We start from the raw sequence: 19410 nt of genomic DNA, 5'->3' as shown, positions 1-19410 counted from the left end.
AGACTAGATTATAATATTACGTTCAATTTGAAAGCTTATATTGATGACCTTTTTCACTAATACATCATTATTACTCTGAGTGACCAGCAGCCTTTTGCACCATTTGAATGTAGGTCTGATTGTAAGTTTGAGTGTAAAGTCAACAGTTTAGTGTAGTTTTCAGGTAAAATGCGAGTGAAAGCCAATACTCATTAGTTACAGTATTTAAGATTGCCAACACTAGTCTGTTTCATTTAAAAAGGTGAAAGTTATGAGTGCAAATAGACATGAACTATTTAACATATAATACAATGCAAGTTTGTCTGTTACCTCGTTAATAATCCAACAATCATTTATGAATTGCTTCGGTTGCACTTTGATGTTTTCGGAGATGGTTGCATCACACAAAGTATCACACGTAAATTTCACCACAAATTACAACAACATCAACAAAAGTCTCTGGAAAACTTTTCTAACAAGTGTCAAATGTTTTTACTCAGTTATAGTGTAACACTCACACTACTGTATGTCCAAACTAATTTTATTTGAATACATACATAGCTGGTGCAACAGCTTGCTGAAGGATAGAGACCTTTGCACGCTGTCCGTTTGACATTCCTGTAGCTCTTGTAGCGAACTGCATTGCTTAGCCGATACATCTGGATGTCTTAACTACTTGCCTTAGTTATTCATTGTAGCTTTAATGACTTGACTATGGGGAATTAATCAAGGCAGATTTAACGTATTGTTCAGTGTGTGTGTGTGTTTTTTTTTTTTTAATTACTAAAGGGTTTGAATCTACAATAGACATTTGTCCACAAACCTCATTAAAAAATCAGATTAGATACACTTGGAGATTTGTAGATAACTTTTAGATCTCTCTGATCTACAAATAGGCAACTCAGTTCCACATGTGCAAGTCTCCTGCACATGCTTACCATGTAAAGCCCGGGCTTGTCACACAAACATTTCCTTTTCGAGCAGCAGGGGTGCATACATCTACAAGTTAACATCAACAATGTATGTGTATCTGTCTCTGATAGTTTTACGATTCTCTTTTCCATCCAATTGCGCACTCAACATGGTGGCCTTGCTTCACGTCAGGGCTCGCTATAAATCTTTCCAACCTTCCTCTCCTGGCTGGCGCTGTATTTGTTTTGTAGAGCTCTTGTATGGGGAGTTCATGTTCCCTTATAGTCTGTGTGACACTAGAATCTTCTGCCTGAATTCCTCAAAGTGAGCAGAGGGCATCAGACATGCTTATTAGCCAGTATCCTCAATCAGTGTTATGATACCCATGTTCATGCCTGGAGCACTGATGGGGAGAAGACTGTACTTAGACATTAAAAAGTCAGACTCTGTTCCTGTCTGGGTCTGGCGCTGGTTCTATACCATCTGCTTGGCTTTGTCTGACTCGGATAAACCTTGGACTGATGCACTGAGGTGTCTTTTAAACAGTGGATCAGCATCCAAAATTACTTGGAGGCTGATTTTTTTTCTTCTTTTTTGTGGCTGTCCAATAAATATCTCATCAAATTCCCAGTTCAAAAAAATATGTCCACATCTGTATTTTGATGTAACCTCTGGATGAACTTGCACTCAAAAATAATGCTCAGCCTATTGGGGCATGAGCAGCTCAGCCCAGCCCTCGCTAGCTACATTCGTATTCCCAGATTAGCCTCACCAGACTCAGCCCAGTGGAAGTGAACCTTGGCACCAGCTCATTCAAGCAATTAGGCAGAAGTGCAGGCAGGTTCAGTTCTGTGCTTATAAAATCAGTCTGTCTCATAGAGAGTGAGCTTCACAGAATGCTGTGATTCTCAGCAGGGCTCTTGCTCAGGGGAAGCTCCCACCACACTTCCAACACTTCCTCACTCCTATTAAAGGGTTTGACTGCACGGCCTCTGAAGATGATCAGAGAGCAGAGTGAAATAGAATGAAAGAGAGGAGGAAAGAGGGCAAAGGGGGTGGGAGAGGAGAAGGAGGCAGAAAGGGGGGAAGAGTGAGGTAAAATTAGACAAAGAAGAGGTTGGAAGAGTAAAAAAGAAAAATGGTTTTGGCGAAAAGAGGAACAAAGATGGCACTGGGCAAAGAAACCCGAATGATGCATCATGAAGTAGATTGCAGCAGACAGCTTCCGCTGAACATACTGTAGCTAAACCCTTGTTCTCTCAACCCTCTGATGCTTCATCCTTCCATCCTTCCTCCTCTTCTTTCGTTTTCCCCTCTCTGATCCACCTCTGCAATCTCCTCCTTGCCCCGCATGTGGGAGTTTAATCTTGTGCATAGAGAAATAATGAGGGAGAGGGAAATGGAGAAAGATGAAGTTTGGTGATCAGGAAAGACTCCTCAGATTAATTCCAAACAGAGAGACATAGATGGAGATTGATACCGAGACTCAAAGACAGATAGAGGCAGAATAGATGAGGGAGAGAATGGTGGGGGGCAGAGAATGGGGGGGGATTGAGAGATGGGAGTGGGAAGAAAATGGTCGTGGGATAGAGAGATGTGTGTTAAATGATGGGGAGAGAATTGAGGAGAAAGATGGCAAACAAGAGGCTCAGCCCATACAGGAGAAATCAAGAGACAATACTGAATCATAAATTTGCCTTGCAGCAAAACCAATCTATAGAGGGGTGGGGAAGGAAATACACAGTAATATCTTAAGCTGGTGGCTTTATTATCTCCCAAAAGATAAAGGGGGTTGAAGTATATATAGTTTGCTGTGATAACATTGGCTGCTTTACTACTCAGAAATTCTCATCTTTGAAACAGTGGGTTGAAAACTTGGTCTCAGGCTGACTTTTTATTGTTTCCAGCTGACTTGTTTTAAAATGAGAGCAGTATGCACCTCATCGCTACATACTTCACATAAGGCTTAAAGATTAAAGATGAAGCTGCATGTCTCAGGCAAAAAGTCACCATCTTCACCAAATGATGTTCTAGCTGAACTATGATAAGAAAAATGGTCAATTGTTTTGAGAAATGGATTATTGGTAGTGAGTGTCAGTTAAGTTTGTTTTGGCAGGTCAAGTTAATATTTAGTCTTTGACTCAGGATAATGTCCTAGTATCTGGGAGGCAATCTGGTGGTGGTCATGTAGTCAGCCATCAAGTGTCGTGACCCTCAACAACCGAGGTCAAAATCAAGTGTACTGTGTGCGTGTGTAGGTGTATGTTTTCTCCGTCACAGAGTCAATGATTAGCCATGTGAATGTGGGAAGTCATGTTTATTAATGTTGGAGCAAACCATTCACTTTCTGACTGACACTCATTAACTCCATTTGGATTAATGAGTAACTGATTAACATGAACCATTCTGAACATGAACCACCAGCGGCTCACTGAGGAGGAGGAGGAGGAGGAGGAGGAGGGTGGGTGGGCTGAGAGAGCGAGAGAGAGAACCATAATTGCTGTCTAATCTTTGATGGATGGGTGAATTGATTCCCCTGCATGCTGTTGAATGCTGTAGAATAACAAACAGTAGAATACACAGCCAGTGACAGTGAACGCCTCGAGCCATCGGATCCAACCTGGCGCATCATTTTGGAGAAACTACATGGTGTCTATCATGTACAACATATGTTTAGATATTGAACCTTTGCTAGCTAGTTAGATTTTTTTCTTTGCTTTGTTAATATTTGTCAGTTGCCAAATTGCACAATGATATAATAATATCACAAACTAGTAGGGCATTCTTGAATAGCTGTTTTTAACAATACTGTATGGCACATTTTCCAAACTTATATCAGAATATGCTTACTAAGTTATTTGCTACATTTATTTTCCTTTTAATAAACTTAAATAGGAACAGTTTGGGAAAAAATAGACTGAGTGTGGGCTATTTCAACACTTTAAAAAGAGATATAAACATTCATTTATATAAAAGGTAAATATAACCTCAAGCTCAGAACTGTGTTCCTCCACCTGAGATGGCTATGTAGGGCAGGATCCCTGTGTAGGAAAATGTGTCAAGTTCCATTATTAGTTTTTTTACATTCATAATATATGTATTCATGGTGTAAATTGTGTTTGGACAAAAAAAAATTTGTAGAACTCACAACATCACATCAATTTGGCAACACTAATTTAACGTGCAGAGTTAAAGGTGCAGGGTGTAGAATTTAGTGGCATCTAATGGAAGAGACTTGGCAGAAATGGAATATATTATTCATAACTATGTTTTAATTAGTGTATATTCACCTGAAAATAAGAATTGTTGTGTTTTCATTACCTTAGAATGAGCCCTTTATATCTACATAGGGAGTTGTTCCTCTTCCATGGAGGCCGCCATGTTGCACCAACATGTTTCTACGGCAGCCCAGAACAGACAAACCAAACACTGCCTCTAGAGAGGGCCTTCCATGTTTTTAGTGAGTTTCGCTGCCACTGTAGGTTCTCCTACGCCCCTGAAAGGGGAGGGAGAGGGGGGGGTATTCAGTTGGTTGCAATCTGCAACCTCACCACTAGATGTCACTAAATCTTACACACTGGTCCTTTAAGGCAGCGATCAAATACAATGAGTGTCCGTAAGCGGCATTCATTCGAGGTATGAGAATTCTGTCCCTTTGTACATATCTTTGATCACAGAGAAACAGCAGAACATGAATGGCTGAATGCATTTTGAACGAGCTGGATGAGTCAGTCGGAGGCCTGTACTGTATATGGTCAATTTCTTAATTGCGTTCTTGCTGTGATATTGTGAAAGTAGGGACCCCTGCACCATAAACAGTTACGTCTATGGTCTATAGGAACTGATACTTTTGATAGTAATAAAGTGATCTTCCTTAGTGTCAAACAATCACACACAGGCAGATAAGTTATTTAAACATAGATGTCAGTCAATTTTAACAAAGCAGTTTTTACTGTTTTCTTGCTTGACATGACATTTATGAGGAACAGCTGCAGGCAGGGGTGGATATAAGGCAAAGAAAAATCATGTAGAAATAGATGTAACTAGTGACGAATATCAGTGCATGTGCATAACTCCTTGAGTTGTGTCCAAATCCACTGATAAGTCTCAGGTATAATTATCTGTGTGGGAATATGACCGCATGAGAATTAGCATAGCAAAGCACAGCTGCAACGATTACCCGATTAATCAATTAGACAATTAATCGCCAACCATTGATAATCATTTTAAGTCCCTTTTAAAGAAAAAATGTCCAAATTCTCTGCCAGCTTCTCTTCTATGATAGTAAACTAAATATCTTTGGGTTATTGACTGGTCGGTCATGGTCAAGACAAAAAGAAGACATTTGAGGGCGTTACCTTGGGCATTTTTCACCATTTTCTGACATTTTATAGAGCAAACAACTGATCAATTATCGAGAAAATAACTGACAGATTAATTGATACTGAAAATAATCATTGGTTATAGCCCTAATGGCAACACACTTTAAGTGCTAAAGAAATATGTTCAATAAACTGTGGCAGTGCACAGTGCAGTCACAATATTGAGTAATTGACAGTGCTATGATCGTGCAGTCCCATTGTTTTTTCCAGGCATGGTTTTTCTTTAGGCTGCCGTGACCTTTGCAGTCCCTGAACCAGCTCTACCGCCCTCTTCTGCTTTGCAGAATGATGTATTTTATAAGGACTTTGGACTTTCCATATAAAGCTGTTTAATATGTTAGCGATTTAATATACACTTTGCTGCTTTGTGATGAACTTATTGCTCCTGTCACCACTGGGAGGATGGAGGCCTGGAGCCAGCCATCAATCCAGACTGGAAGACTAGGCTTCACTCTGGCAGGCACCCCCTGTAGCTCTCCTCACCGAGGCCTCACTCACAATATACATTTCTGCCTCATAAAGAAGAGAGCCAAATAACAGTCTCCTCTGGAAAATAAAATAAATCCATTTGTCTTTATTTGGCTTGGTGTGACTGAATGGGTGGAGATGTCTTGTGTGTGTGCGCATGCGCATGTGTGTGTGTGTGTGGGAGCAATAAGAACACTTTGGTGTGTATATGTGCATGACACGTGTGTGACATGCTGACCCCCCCCAGTGCAGCCTTCCCATGTGTCTCCCATCCATCAGAGTATAATAACTCATCAGTATCACAAGACACTCACTCTGACATGTTTACTGTGACTCTAGAGTGGAGCGTGCATGCGAGCGCGCACACACAAAAACACAAGTGGGTGTTTACTGCATATTTAACACTCAGCAGGTCCTCCTCTGTCATTTGAGGTTTGCTTTGCGCAAGGACACTTACTCAAGACTAACCCAAACTTTAATGCTGCTTTGAAGGGGGCTGTTTCTTGTCTCGTCCCTGTCTCTTCCCAACTCTTTCTTTCTTCTCTCCCCACCATTAAAGGGGATAAAGATACTATTGACATGCACTGCAAATCAAAAAAAAAGAGAGAAACGTATATAAAAACTTACTTACAGGTTTATGATTTAGAAATAACTATAAAAAAAGAAACCTTGGCTGTGCTTATACAGTATTAAAATTCAACACCAAAAATCCAGTGACCAGATAGCTTCGCCATCATATGTCCTGTACTAACACATGATTACTTCCACATGTGCATGGGCAATTTCTTGTAGGACTTACTATTTCTAGTGTTTTCTTCCATCTAACCGTTTAACATTTTTTTCTTTTTTTTTTTTTTTTTTAAACACATTGTTGTGTCTTAAATTGTTATGGCAGACTGTTGAGTTCTTATGTTTTCCCTTATAAATTAACAACTGAAGTGTAAAATTCAGTTGGACTCAATACGCCAGCTGAATGTTATGACTTCAGTTGTCAGCTTCTGAAGCATAAGGGTGAGTCAGGCTTTTGATTTCAGGTCAAAGATGGTCAAATAGTTGTATTGGGCAATTTTGTTTCTTTTAGTTTTGTTTGTATGTGTGTATAAATCCAGTAGTTTTTGTAACAGATTATATACTGTGCACAAACAGAGAGAAATCTCCATCTGTGATCCTGATGCACATCTAGCCAAGCTTGGGTCAAATACTGATTATTTACTATTTATTTTGTTTTACTATGATAACTTTTTGAAGGTTTATGCAGCATAACAGATTGCATTCAGGTAGATTTCAACTACACTGCTGTGTTTTTTATTTTTTATTTTTTTACTTATTAGTATTTATCTAATTGTCCTGTGTGGCTAGCTCCACCCTCCAGGCACTTAAACACACTAAAACAAGCCATAAAAGGATTTGTAACTACTGTATAAATAAGTTGTACATTAACACAAGCCCCTCTACTTTTTTTCTCTCTCCCTCTCCACTTTCCCTTTCCTTTCCTGTCCTTTATTTGTCAGTTTCCTATTACTTTTCCTTTCTTTTGTTCTCCATCTCTATCTGCACCCAGTTGCACTGAGTGTTCCTGCATGTGAACCGCTACCTGCACACCATCCCACTGAATGGACTGATTAGGCATGTGAATGAGTGATTTGGCTGGGTGGCTGCCCGCTTGCTGCCTGCAGTGAATGAGTGTGTGTGTGTGTGTGTGTGTGTGTGTATGTGGGTGTGCGTGCGTGTATGTCTGCATCTCTGGGGGCTCCTCTGATGACGCACATAGTGACGGGGGGAATGCTGGGGGTGGAGACAGGGGGGGGCTGGGAGAGGGAGGGGCGGCACAGTCGACTCGCTAAGCTCTTTGTTTCTTTCTTCTGCACCTCGACTTGCCACGCCAGTGCTTGTGCACACTCCCTTCTTTCACAGGGGGGATCACGCTGATGCGGGTACAGTAAGATGCAGCTGAGCAGTACAGTACATCATGTGCATGTGGTGTTGTGTGTGTTTATGTGTGTGTGTGTGACTGACGCTGCTCCAAAGACGTCATATCCCTACTCTCATGCTTCAAGTGGTGAAAGAGGTTGTTCTGGTTTTAAGGTGTCCAGTGTCTGTACTTGAAGCTCATGTTTGATCATTTTGAATGTGCATTCATATGTATAAACCCACACACACTTACTACATGCACACAGTCTTTCACCAGTCCCACCTTTACATACTCACAAGTTAACAAAAGATAATCATGAAGATATAATGTAGATGTTGCCTTTAAATTGACAACATGGAAGGACAGTAGGCTTTGTCCTCTTTGTTTGTCTATGTTTGTGTGTGCAGGTCTACATTTGCGTGTCAGTCCCAGTGCTTTGGTCAAGGCCATGTTACTTATGGAAATGTACTCAGTGTTCAGAGGAAGGTGTGAACATGTGCGCTGGACTGAATGAGGCTCTTTGTCCATCTCTCTCACCCTGCTCCATTCAACCTTACTCCCACTCCATCCCTCCTTTTTCTCCCCCTCTCTCTTGTTAGTGCTCATACTCTGACCACATGTCCTTTCTGTGTGTTGTCCTACAGACTACCTGACGTGTGGGTGAATGAAACTGAGCGAACTGGGCTGAAGACTAAAGTGGTGCACTTATCCCAGTTACCGCAGGACACAGCCATGCTGCTAGACCCAAACATCTATAGGTGAGTGTGTGTGTGTGTGTGTGTGTGTGTGTGTGTGTGTGTGTGTGTGTGTGTGTGTTAGTGTGCACACACAAACTTTCTTCCACCAGGTGGCACCAACTCTTGATTTACAGTAGATTGAAATGGACAAGTGCAGAGACAACACATTTTGTTTGTTTGTGTGTACATCTGTGTAAAAAGAAGCAAACATTGTCCACTGTTCAACCTGATCCAGGATGTCAACTACTGGCAGCAGCCAATGCTGTTGTTGCTTTGATTTTCTAAAAATCACAATGATTTTGAGGTTTGTTATTTAAGTATTGGAGATCTTTCTGTTACATGAGATAACATCAGGCTGAATTTCACTTATTTTAAGCATTTCAGTCAATAAATATATGAGAACAGATGATTTATATGAGAAAGTGATGCAGCATGACTTGGTTCATTTAAAAATTGAAATGATCACAGTTAAAGATTTTAAAACAGGAAAAATAATTTCTTGCTACCGTGCAGATGTAACTCCACAGCCTGTTTTCTCTGTCTTCAAGTGCACTACATTCCACTAAACATTAGTTATGATATGATTTGAATCCTGTACAGCTCTGCAAGACTTACTACACTCATCACTGAGATGAGAAAACAAGGTTAGCTTTATGACACACCATAAAAGGCTGAAAATGAACCCTGAAAGAGGAACAATGTGCCTAAAATAACAGAGTGGTCATCTCACCGGAGATATATGGCACACAAGTGTGCTGATCAGCACACAGGCTGGCTGATTTTAATTAGACCTGAAGGCTCAGTAACTGCAGGGGCTGCTGCTGGACTCTGGTTTCATAGTTGAATATAACCGTCAGCACTCAGCCAATTTATGTCAAGGTTGTCCTAATGCATGAAATCCCCAAACAAATGAGGTGGTCGGTGTATGTGGCAGTTAATATAGTAGGGTGATTGAACCCCTGTATATGTGAATGGGATGGAGTGAAAGAGAGTTAGAGACGGTTTAGGAGGTTTCCCTCTTCAGGTTCTTGCAAGTCATGTTGGACTGAAATCAGCTCAAACATGGGATCACACAGTATAATATTAAAATATTCAGTGCAGACGTATCTCATACACACACACACGCTCACAAACTCTCCTTCTGTCTTTCCAGAGCACTTCCTCAGAAGCGGCTGAAGCGGAGGTAAGCCAAGTTCAACACGTGCGTATGTGTGTTAGATATACAGGATGTATCGATATACACCAGATACAGATTCTACACACACAGTGCCATTGCGTGAGTTCTCTGGCTGAACCACTACAGTCCTGTAGTGGCTCACAGCCAGCAATTAGAATCATGTTCATCAATTACAATACATGCACAAGCAATTTGACCTGCTTATTGATGCACATTAAATGATAAATACACAATGCAGGACAAGACCGCATTGTGCAGAATCATACACTGAATTAAAACCTTGTAGATTAGACACACACTACAAGTGCACCATAGAAAAAATGTAACGCTAGTACAAATTGTATTTGAATAGCAGAAGTTTGAATTTTCTCAGGCACAGTATCTACTGCCTTTTACTCAACTTTCTTTCAAAATGTTTCCTGCAAATTCATGTGAATTAAAATGTTAAATGTATTTCTTATCTAAATAGTTGGTAGTAGCGATGGTGTAGCCACAGATGTACAGGAAAGTCTAAGCTGATGTATAAAAGATAGACACAAGAAACACTAATATGAAAACTGCAACGTCTTTTATCAACATTCTTGCACAGTTCTTGTAGTTCAGTGGTGTTGGTCTGTTTATGCAGACAGCACAGTGTCGCCACCTCAGTATTGCTTGTTAACTAAACTCTTAAGGCTACATATTTGTAGTATAACGCATGTAAAATTTCCATACGTGGATCAAACCGTGCTGATGCCTTGATGATATGGTAATGTTCATGCATTTGTAATATTACCCGTAGCTCCGGCTCTCCTGTGGTAACTGATAACATATCGCCCACAGTTTCATGGTTCCCATGTACCGTGAAGCCAGTTAATTGAGAAACGGGCCGTTTAGAAGCCATGACCCTTGGCATTCCCTAGTCTCGTTCAAACATGAGGTCATATTTGGATGTTGTTCATTATTCCATTAATTGACCTCAGTGGTTCAGCGCAGTAAAATCTCTAAAATACACAGTGTAATGTGTCTGCAAAGGAAGTCAGCTCAATGTCTGAACATCCAGGATAAAGCCCATTTCTCATACTGTAATCTCTTTCATGACACACTGAGAACAACTCATTCTCCCTCTCTCTCTCTCTGTCTTTCTCTCCTTTCTGTACTCAGCCTGTAAGGAGTCATCTGTGGACTTGATACTTAAGGGGAAATCCTTGTTCATAGGAGGTTTATCTATATGGGATGGGACGCTCTTCATCTGTCTCTGCTGAACGGGGGGAGTGAAGTGGCGATAAAAGGAAGTGAAACTTGGCTATGCTCCAGTTCTCCTTTTTTTTTTTTTTTCCTTCTCATTTTCAATTTTGTATATCTGAAACCACTGTCGCAGCCAAGTGTCGTGTGGAATGGGACTAACAATTTAAAAAGTTTTGTGTTCATCAAAAACGTCAATGAATGTTTTTTTTAACAAGCACCAAACTGAAAATATTCTTAATACCCAATGGTGTAAAAAAAACTGTTTTGTGTATCCTTGTCAGAAAATACAGCAAATTTTATAACTGTTTTGTGTAAAATATTTATGCAGATTTGTAACTTATTTTTATACCATAAAAATTCTGGTGTACTGTGGATTTTTGTGAAGGTTTTGAAAAAGAACCGTATTTACTGTGATAATCTGTGTTAACTTGTAGGGATATTTGGACATTTCAAGTTGTAATTACATTATATATGACCGAAGTCTTAACAAATAATACTATTTATACTTACTGAATGCAGTGCTGTTGACTGTGTCTGTAACGATGAATCATGTCAGACATGTATACAATACAATGCATTCTGTTACAGGAGCAATAACTCAGTAGTTATGGACACTACCGTGTAGCTCTTCACCCAGTCTGGAGATGGTACAGCATAAAAATGACTCACATTTCAGCACTAACACTTAAAAAGTGTTATCATACCAACTAAACCCCCACCTCTTCTACCCCTCGTAACATGAACTGTGTATATCATGATAAATTTACAATACAGCTATTTAAGCACTTAAGAATTATTGTTAAGATAGTTGTGTTTTCTACTGTATGTCGTCCTGTTGGAAATGGAGTACTGTGTTTCTAATAAAATGGGGGAAACGACAGATGTTGACGATTGAAGGTTGTTTGCACAGATGAGGATGCAAGGTGCTGAAATGACAGAAAGAAGCAATGCATCCATTGTGGAATTAATATGAGTTCCTTATGTCTGCGTTGGAGGGATTGGCTGAGTTATTTGGCGTCCATTAGCAGAGCAGCTTTGGGAGCATGCTGTGGAGGAGCTAATGACTGGGCCAGCAGGGCAGAACCCCCACCGGCCTCAGCTGTTAGTGAACATGCCTGCAGAGAAAAATGAGTTCAGGGAGAGGTCTGCTACAATACTGATGTCCCGCTCTTCAATATCTCATGCACTTACACGCTCACGCATATAAAATTCATGGGGATTTAGGACTCAAGCAGTTGATATAATGAGACCTTCAGGTGTTATTCGATTGTTTTGGGGGGGAAAGCAGTGAAAGTTTGCTGGCACCCTACTGTTTTTGTGTGCTTTGCTTTATTTATTTCTTTATATCCACAGTGAGAGTCTGTGGCAACTGTTTGGAGGCAAAAAGATAAAAGATGAGTCCAAGAGCACAACAAATTTTAGGGTCAGTGCAACAATTCCTATAGCGCCACCATCAGCTCCACTTATATTTTGTGTGGTTAAATAATGAATCTTTTCATTATTTGTTTCTGGTTTTCTTGCATCAAGGCTAAGTGCTATTCCAACTTTGAACAAAAACATGTTACTTCTTGTCAGACAAAGTTGAGCCTGTTTTTAGCAACTTTGAAACTCCAAACTGTTTGAGTTGTCAGAGATTTGTCAGTGAAGATGCATAAATGAGACACGAGCCATAAGTCCAACAAGCCTTGTAGCAGCACCATTAGATCAGAGTGACTTTTTAAATCCTTTAACACATTACCTACAGTTAAAAATACATTTCTATCCTGTACAGAAGTGATTCTGTCTTCATCATATGCCAAGGAAAAGAACATTGGGGAATATTTATTATATTCAAGAGGATTTTCATACTCGAAGCCCTTTAGCAACATAACTTTATGAAGTTATTGGCTCAAATTTTGATGTTGATTGTCATCGATTTTCGAGTTGAACATGCAAACACATGATGCCAAACTGACAATTGATTAGAAAATAATGCAAGGTTAACCATGATATATATTTGTGCCAGCCCCATTCATCCAGTCTGTCCATTTAACCACGCTAAAAAGAGCATTCAACAGCTACTAATTTTTTCTTGTAGTGTGATACTTAGAGAGTAGCACTTATCACAGAATCACAGATTCAAAACCACTGACGTGCAGGAAGTTCTCCGTGATAAGCATGTGCACACATTATTAATTCAGTTGCTCATGAGTCACAGTGCAAGACAGTTGAATAGACTTATCCGTTTCTTGTAGTAGTGAGTGAATAACATTCCCACAGTTCTGTCCAAAACACAATTTATTTCACAACGTTTGGCTGTGACAGAATTGGAGTCAAGGTTACGAACAGGAAGTGAGCCATGTCTGCAGTGTTTTCTCCAATAACGATCAATATTGCTCAGTAGTTAGACACGCTTGCAGTGTACTCTTGATGATTTGCTTTGTTGCCCACAATAACTCATCTTTGCAGATATATTCGTAAAAAGCTATTGAATGCAAACTTCTCCTAAGCCTTAGTGTTCTGCCCTTCCCTCTTCAGGATTGTAATACAATAGGGCGAAGAATCAGTGTTTTGACAGCACCAGTTAAAAGTAAAATTCTATCCAGCTCATGTGTGTTGGGCTGATGTGGCCTTGAGTCTAGCAAAATACTTTATTTTCTGCTCTTGCTACTTTTACAATTACTGTCACTTGTTGTAAAATTACATGAGTATTTTGTCATGAATTACTTCAAAGTTTCCCAGTAATCAATCAGTGCCTGTTCAAAAATACAGACAATTATTTCATTATTTTATTTTTTATATGCCACGACCTTGACCTAGAAACCTTGAGTTTGATAAATAGTATTGAAAATTACTGTATAATATTCTATTTCTCATAAGACAGTCAATCATTTTGCTGCTGAGGGATTGACCATCGGCATTTCTGTTCTCTTGGCACATCGTATTTCCAGCATTTCCCATATGTGAATATTTACAGGATATTTAGAATAAAACAAAAGCACATTGTTACCGCAGTTTGTCCGAACCATGACTTCAGAAGTGACATGAGTGGGAGCCAACAGAATGATTGATAGAAAAACTGGCAGGCAGCTTTAGAAAGCGGACAGCAGCACTGCCTGCAGAACCTAATCCTGTCTCAGCCTGCCCATGAAGGAAACGCTGGGATGGTACCCTGAAGTGACGTCTGTTCACTCAACCCATGAGATGAGTTTCCCCTCCTTCATCTCCTTCCTCTAAACACTCGCTGTGATGCCAATCCTTTCGTTTCTATCTCGACTGGAAAGTTCCCAGCTGAACAATTTTTGTTTTGGATTAATCGCAGCATGTTTGCAGATGTGAATTTGTTGATGTAACATTCTTTAATATTGATCTAAGTTACATGAGTAGTGGAAGCACATTCTGTACCGTGACACGTGAACCTCATTAAACAGGCCCATTAGTCATGTGTGACACTGTATCCCTAAGTGTTGTCTGTTGGTTCTGTTGCTCAAACCTGGAGATCTTCCATTGTCTGCAGCTCTGCTTACACTTGGTCCTGAATCATCCATCTGAGTTTCTCATTGTGCACAAAATCTTCCCTTTGCTTTGGCTACATGCGCTGCTGTCTTAGTGAAGAATGAAGGCATTACATCAAGAACAAAAGCGATGAGCTGCTGCTCTAAATCCCAGACAGGAATTGTTTTCCTTCACTGCTTCACATATTTCAGAGAAAGAAATGCTAGGAAATGGGTAGTTCTCTGGTAAACCTGAGCAATTCAGTAACTATATTATATTGGGGCTGATCAATTATTGTGGTATGCTAAACACACTATTACAATTCTTAGAAGTTTGAAGCCGTTGTCATCAGACTTGTGACCAAAACCTTTAGCAATACCAATAAAATGTCACTTCATACTTCACAACATACAGTATGTTTTGGAGATAGATTTGGACATATTGGTTGTAAAAATTACAGAATCAAAGAAATAATATTTCACCAACATGGCAGTTTCACATGTATCAATGTAACAAAAGCTCATATAAGGGATTCATGCATGAAGTTGAAGCAAATATACACATGGCCCTTGTCTGCGAAAAAAATAGGACAGAGACAGATCAGCTGCAAGACAATTTGTAAACTACCTAACTCTTCCTCTGCAGATGTTTCATTGGGTTTCCATCATACTGCTGGTACTTTTGCTACGGGAAGAAGTCCTAATGGTCTTTTTATTGAGTGGCTTCTCCACCTGAGTGTTTTTCTTTTAAGCCTGTTTGAGAAGTTGCAAGTCTGTTGTGACATAACGTAGCTTCATCTTCATCTCTAGTATTCATTCTGATGGGTTATTCATTTGTTTAAGCTTTGTGCGCAAATCTATTTTGACAGCTTTGGACCCTTCCATTAGTGCAGACTGCATACTGGAGAAACGGTCAATAATCTATCTTTAAGTGGCTCTGACTGTTGACCCTTCCTGTCAACACAAGGACCTGATCCTGTCCAAACATCTTCCTGCTGGGGAAGCCAGTCAATCCTCAGTGGTTGTCTCTCACAAGCATGCTAGCAAACGCTGCCAAGTTATCGTGCAGGATATCCCTCCCTAGCTACTGTATATAACATAAGATGTTTGAAAGAACTCGCTGCGGTGTTTGGTCATAAGTTATTTGAACAGCCTGATGTTGATGCTTTGTTTATCAAATGACTATAGTGCGCCATGGTTTGAGAGTGGAAATTTCTAGATTTACAGACAAGGTTAGAGTTAGGATTGGGATTAGGTTTAAGTTAAAGGTGGGTTTACATTGTCCATAGAAATGCAACAAATCAGCAATAGATAACCTGATAAGATATGTCAACATTAGAATATATAGAGAATATAGTAGAATATCCAATTAAAGTGATACAACCATCATATTTGTATACTATTAGACAACAATATATCAACACTTTGGGAAACATGCGTATTCCCTTTCTCTCTAAGAGCATGTACATCAATTATGGAGTTACAGCCTGGAGGCTCTTATCTTACCTTAGCATAAAGCCTGGAAGCAGGTGGAAACAGCTATCATGGCTCTGTCCAGAATTCACAAATATGCATAACAACAACTCTAAAGCTAGTTTGGTTCATTTGTACACAAACTGATAGTTTGTGGATTAAGGGTATAGTGACTTCTCTGAGTCTTCCTGGCCAATGGAGACACTACACAGAAGTACTGGACAAATGGATTAACTGTTATTGGTCAATAAATTGTTAATTTTCACTTTTACATTGCTGTTTATATATAGTCTGAACAAACAAGATACATTCTGTTAATTGTTGAGCTGTAGGCTGGTAGGCTCATTTTTGAAAACTGGAGAGAGCCAGGCTAGTTGTTTCCCCCTGCTTCAAGTCTTAATGCTAAGCTAAACTAATTGTCTCCTTGGTGGACCTCCATACTTAACACACAATCATGCGAGTGGTATTGATCCTCTGATCGGAGAGAAAGTGAACAAAGCATGTAAGTTAAAGCATTCCTTTTAATATATCATGCCTGTCAGCATCCTTTCATAGAGTCCATTACCAAAGAATCACGTGGTTGCTCCCTCAGTGCAATCAGTCTAATAGACTAGCAAATATCACAACACAACCCTATGAAGGGGGGAAGTCGGTGTGTAGAGGTTATGTAAGTTGTCATTACAGTTGACCTGCATGCAATGGGAAGGCCTGCATTAATGAGTTAATGTCAAGCGCTGTGCTTACCCAAGACTCATTCACTGCTGTTTCAACATTCAGGCTCTGCCACAGTGTCGAATGGCCCTTTGGCCATTTACCCAGCATCACGCTCCCTCTCTGCTTTCCCATCAGGCTGTGCAGCTGAACAATAGTAACAGCTTTTATTTATAGATGATAGTATTTCATCAGATCCACAGTGTGTCATCAGCGCTGGAAGAAAAACAGCAACAATGGGGAGTGGATGCTTGGATATGCTTGGAACATTGTGTATTTCCTATTTCTGCTCAGAATAATGTTCTGTGTTTGGATTTGTTGTGAGAAATTTGTTCATACAGTATATCATATCTCTTTTTTTTAATGTTTGTTTTCTAGTTCTGGTGGGAATAAGGGAGGATCCGGTGGGATTAGATTCTACAGAGAGATAAAACTGTACGACCTCCAGCTGGTGATCATCATACGACAAATAATCAGAAATATAAACATGAGCTAATTATGCTTCGCTTCCAGACAAGCATTAATTTATGTTTCTGACCTCTGTTTCTGATATTTATTTGTCCTTATTTATCTATAACTTAAGTTTTTCCATTTCCGTACTGTGTGAACTGAACTGATTATATGAGTTTATAACACAGAATAAACTGTTGTGTGAGAATATTAAGAGGGTAAACCGATTTCAGGAGCCTCTCCTGCTACATTCCTGATTCCTGGCCAGCATCAGCATATTTGATTCCAGACGGCACTTCACTTGTCTCAGGTTTGACGGGCTGATTCATGAGGGTCAAGGGCAGGGGATGGGATGATAGTGATTGCAACATGCTGTGCTGTGATGATAGATGCAGAAACAAATGGTCAGGGCTGTTTTCTGTGTTCTGAACTCAGGCCCTGGGGATCACCAATTAGTGAAGGCACATTAGCCATGCCCAGCATCATCTCTCCTTCTACCTCAAGTGAAATAGAATAAGTCTGTCTCAGTCCTTTAGGTATTATGCCATAACATATTTCCCATGCATATGTCTCTGGAGGATGGAAGTTGTGTGTGACTGAGGTCACCATATGGGAATAATGTCCCGCTTCTTGTCTTCCTTTTAACCAATTCCCTGCTGTCAGATTGCTTGAGATCATCCTCAATCTCACACAGAATGAAAACTACTTTCTCTATGACAAAGGGGACACATGAGAGAGATGGAGCAACACTGAGCATTTGTGCAAGATAATCAAAAGAAATTACTCTCAGGACATCAAGTTATACACTCATAATTGCCAGAAAAGGATGGCTTACACTCATCAGCATTATCTCCACATCATTGTTTTCTCCCTCATTGTAACAATAGGTATCAGCGGAGTAATTGGAACCTGCTGGTTGCGTTGAGTTTCCTTTTCTATCTGAACTGGACCCCCTTTTTCTCTGATGATTAAATACATTTGTCCTTGAAATGTGATTGGCCTGCTACCTCTCCTCTTGAGGCCTCCCACTTTCCAGGCTTCAATGATTTGTCAGAATTGCTGCCCAGCTTTCTGTGTGGTCTTTATCTCTCACCCTCTTTCCATCCCCTCCTCCCTTCATTATCTTCTTATGATATCAAGCATTAGGCTCTGACAGCTACGACTCCATTTCTCTATTTCCTTCTCACATTAGGCAATATCTTAGAGTAAGATGAAAATCCATCAGTCCCATATGGACTTGGCAGGCCTTCCAACAGGAAAAAAAAGTATGATGTGCATGATTTAGTGAGTGTGTGAGTTGCTCAGTCACTGTACGCCAGCATGTTTCTTTGGATACACAAACGTGTGTGTGCACATGATGGAAAATGTTGACACATTGTTGTCATGTATACAATAAACAAAGCAAAGGATATGCTGCCAAGATGTTTTATTAGGCAATGTGATTGAGCACAGATAGTGATAGAGCTCTAATAGGAATCATTTATTTTAAGCTGGACAATAACTTGTCTTTTTCTAACAAGTGTAAAAAACATTTTCATATACTAAACTGTACCTTTATAATGGCGCTGCAATACCAGAGACAACAGGTGCAACTTTTGTTGATGTCACAGTCATATTTGCTGGCAGGAATTTAATAAAAGACCTGGAAACTGTACTGATAGCTCCCAATAAATTGAATTTAATAGATTAATGTTTCAATCTCACAGAGGTCAGTGTCAGGCTTTGTCAAGTAAACATCACAGCCACACTCATTGTGGTTGCAATTTGCATCTCAGTGGACAACATCTTAGGATAAAAATGTGCCTCTGTAAAATGGCCCCAATGGAAACAAATATTGTATTAAAAAAATATTGAATCTACTGCATCATAGATTCAATAAAATGGAAAAAGAAATCAATGATTGTAGAATGCACTACACAGAAAAGGTAAACATAGTAAATACGGAGAAAAGAGAATTAAATGTAAACAGCAAGAAGACAATAACTACCTACTTTAAGGGTAATAATAATATTAATAAAGAGATATATCAACAGATGTTCACTGTGGGGAGAGACGGTCAAAATGTATTCATCTTAAATCAGCGAAGTAAAAACCAGATCCGTTAATCGCACTCTGCTTGTTACAGTCATATCTCGTGCAAATGAAACTGTTGAGCTGAGCTTGTTAGATCCGGCTGACTCGCAAGGTTAGTGTTTAGCTGCCTGCTCAGGTCAGATTACTTAATGCAGTGGTGACCAGTTTCTCTCCCTCACACACACACACACACACACACACACACAGGAGGAATGGGCATGTCACGCTACGGGCATGTCTGGCGTGGATGCTCCCTCTTTCATCTAAGGGCCAGCCCATCTCTCTGAATGGGCTCTCCAACGCCAGCTGCATTGCCTGATATGGAAATAACTAGTGACTGTAAAACTGCGTGTGTGTGTTTGTGTGTGTGTGTGTGCGCGTGGATGTGTCTTTTGAAACCTTCAAACTAGCCTAATCTACAAAAAATAAAGTCGTT

General features: G+C 39.9%; 1 protein-coding gene across 7 annotated transcripts in view; it reads left to right on the top strand.

The window, feature by feature from the left end:
* Positions 1-19410, top strand: part of LOC121897028 (zinc finger protein aebp2-like) — a 55445-nt gene that overhangs the window by 12482 nt on the left and 23553 nt on the right. For 5 of the 7 annotated variants that reach the window (XM_042411263.1, XM_042411266.1, XM_042411262.1 and 2 more), the window contains exons 7-8: positions 8298-8411; positions 9544-9573. In XM_042411263.1, coding sequence (XP_042267197.1) covers positions 8298-8411; positions 9544-9573 — 144 coding nt within the window. Of the gene's footprint in view, positions 1-8297; positions 8412-9543; positions 9574-10710; positions 11675-16829; positions 16996-19410 lie in introns of those variants that run through there. The other 2 variants (XM_042411265.1, XM_042411268.1) reach the window with 2 other exon arrangements.

Source organism: Thunnus maccoyii, chromosome 5, assembly GCF_910596095.1.
Source record: "Thunnus maccoyii chromosome 5, fThuMac1.1, whole genome shotgun sequence".
Classification (NCBI taxonomy): domain Eukaryota; kingdom Metazoa; phylum Chordata; class Actinopteri; order Scombriformes; family Scombridae; genus Thunnus; species Thunnus maccoyii.
This window is presented reverse-complemented; position numbering and strand designations above follow the sequence as displayed.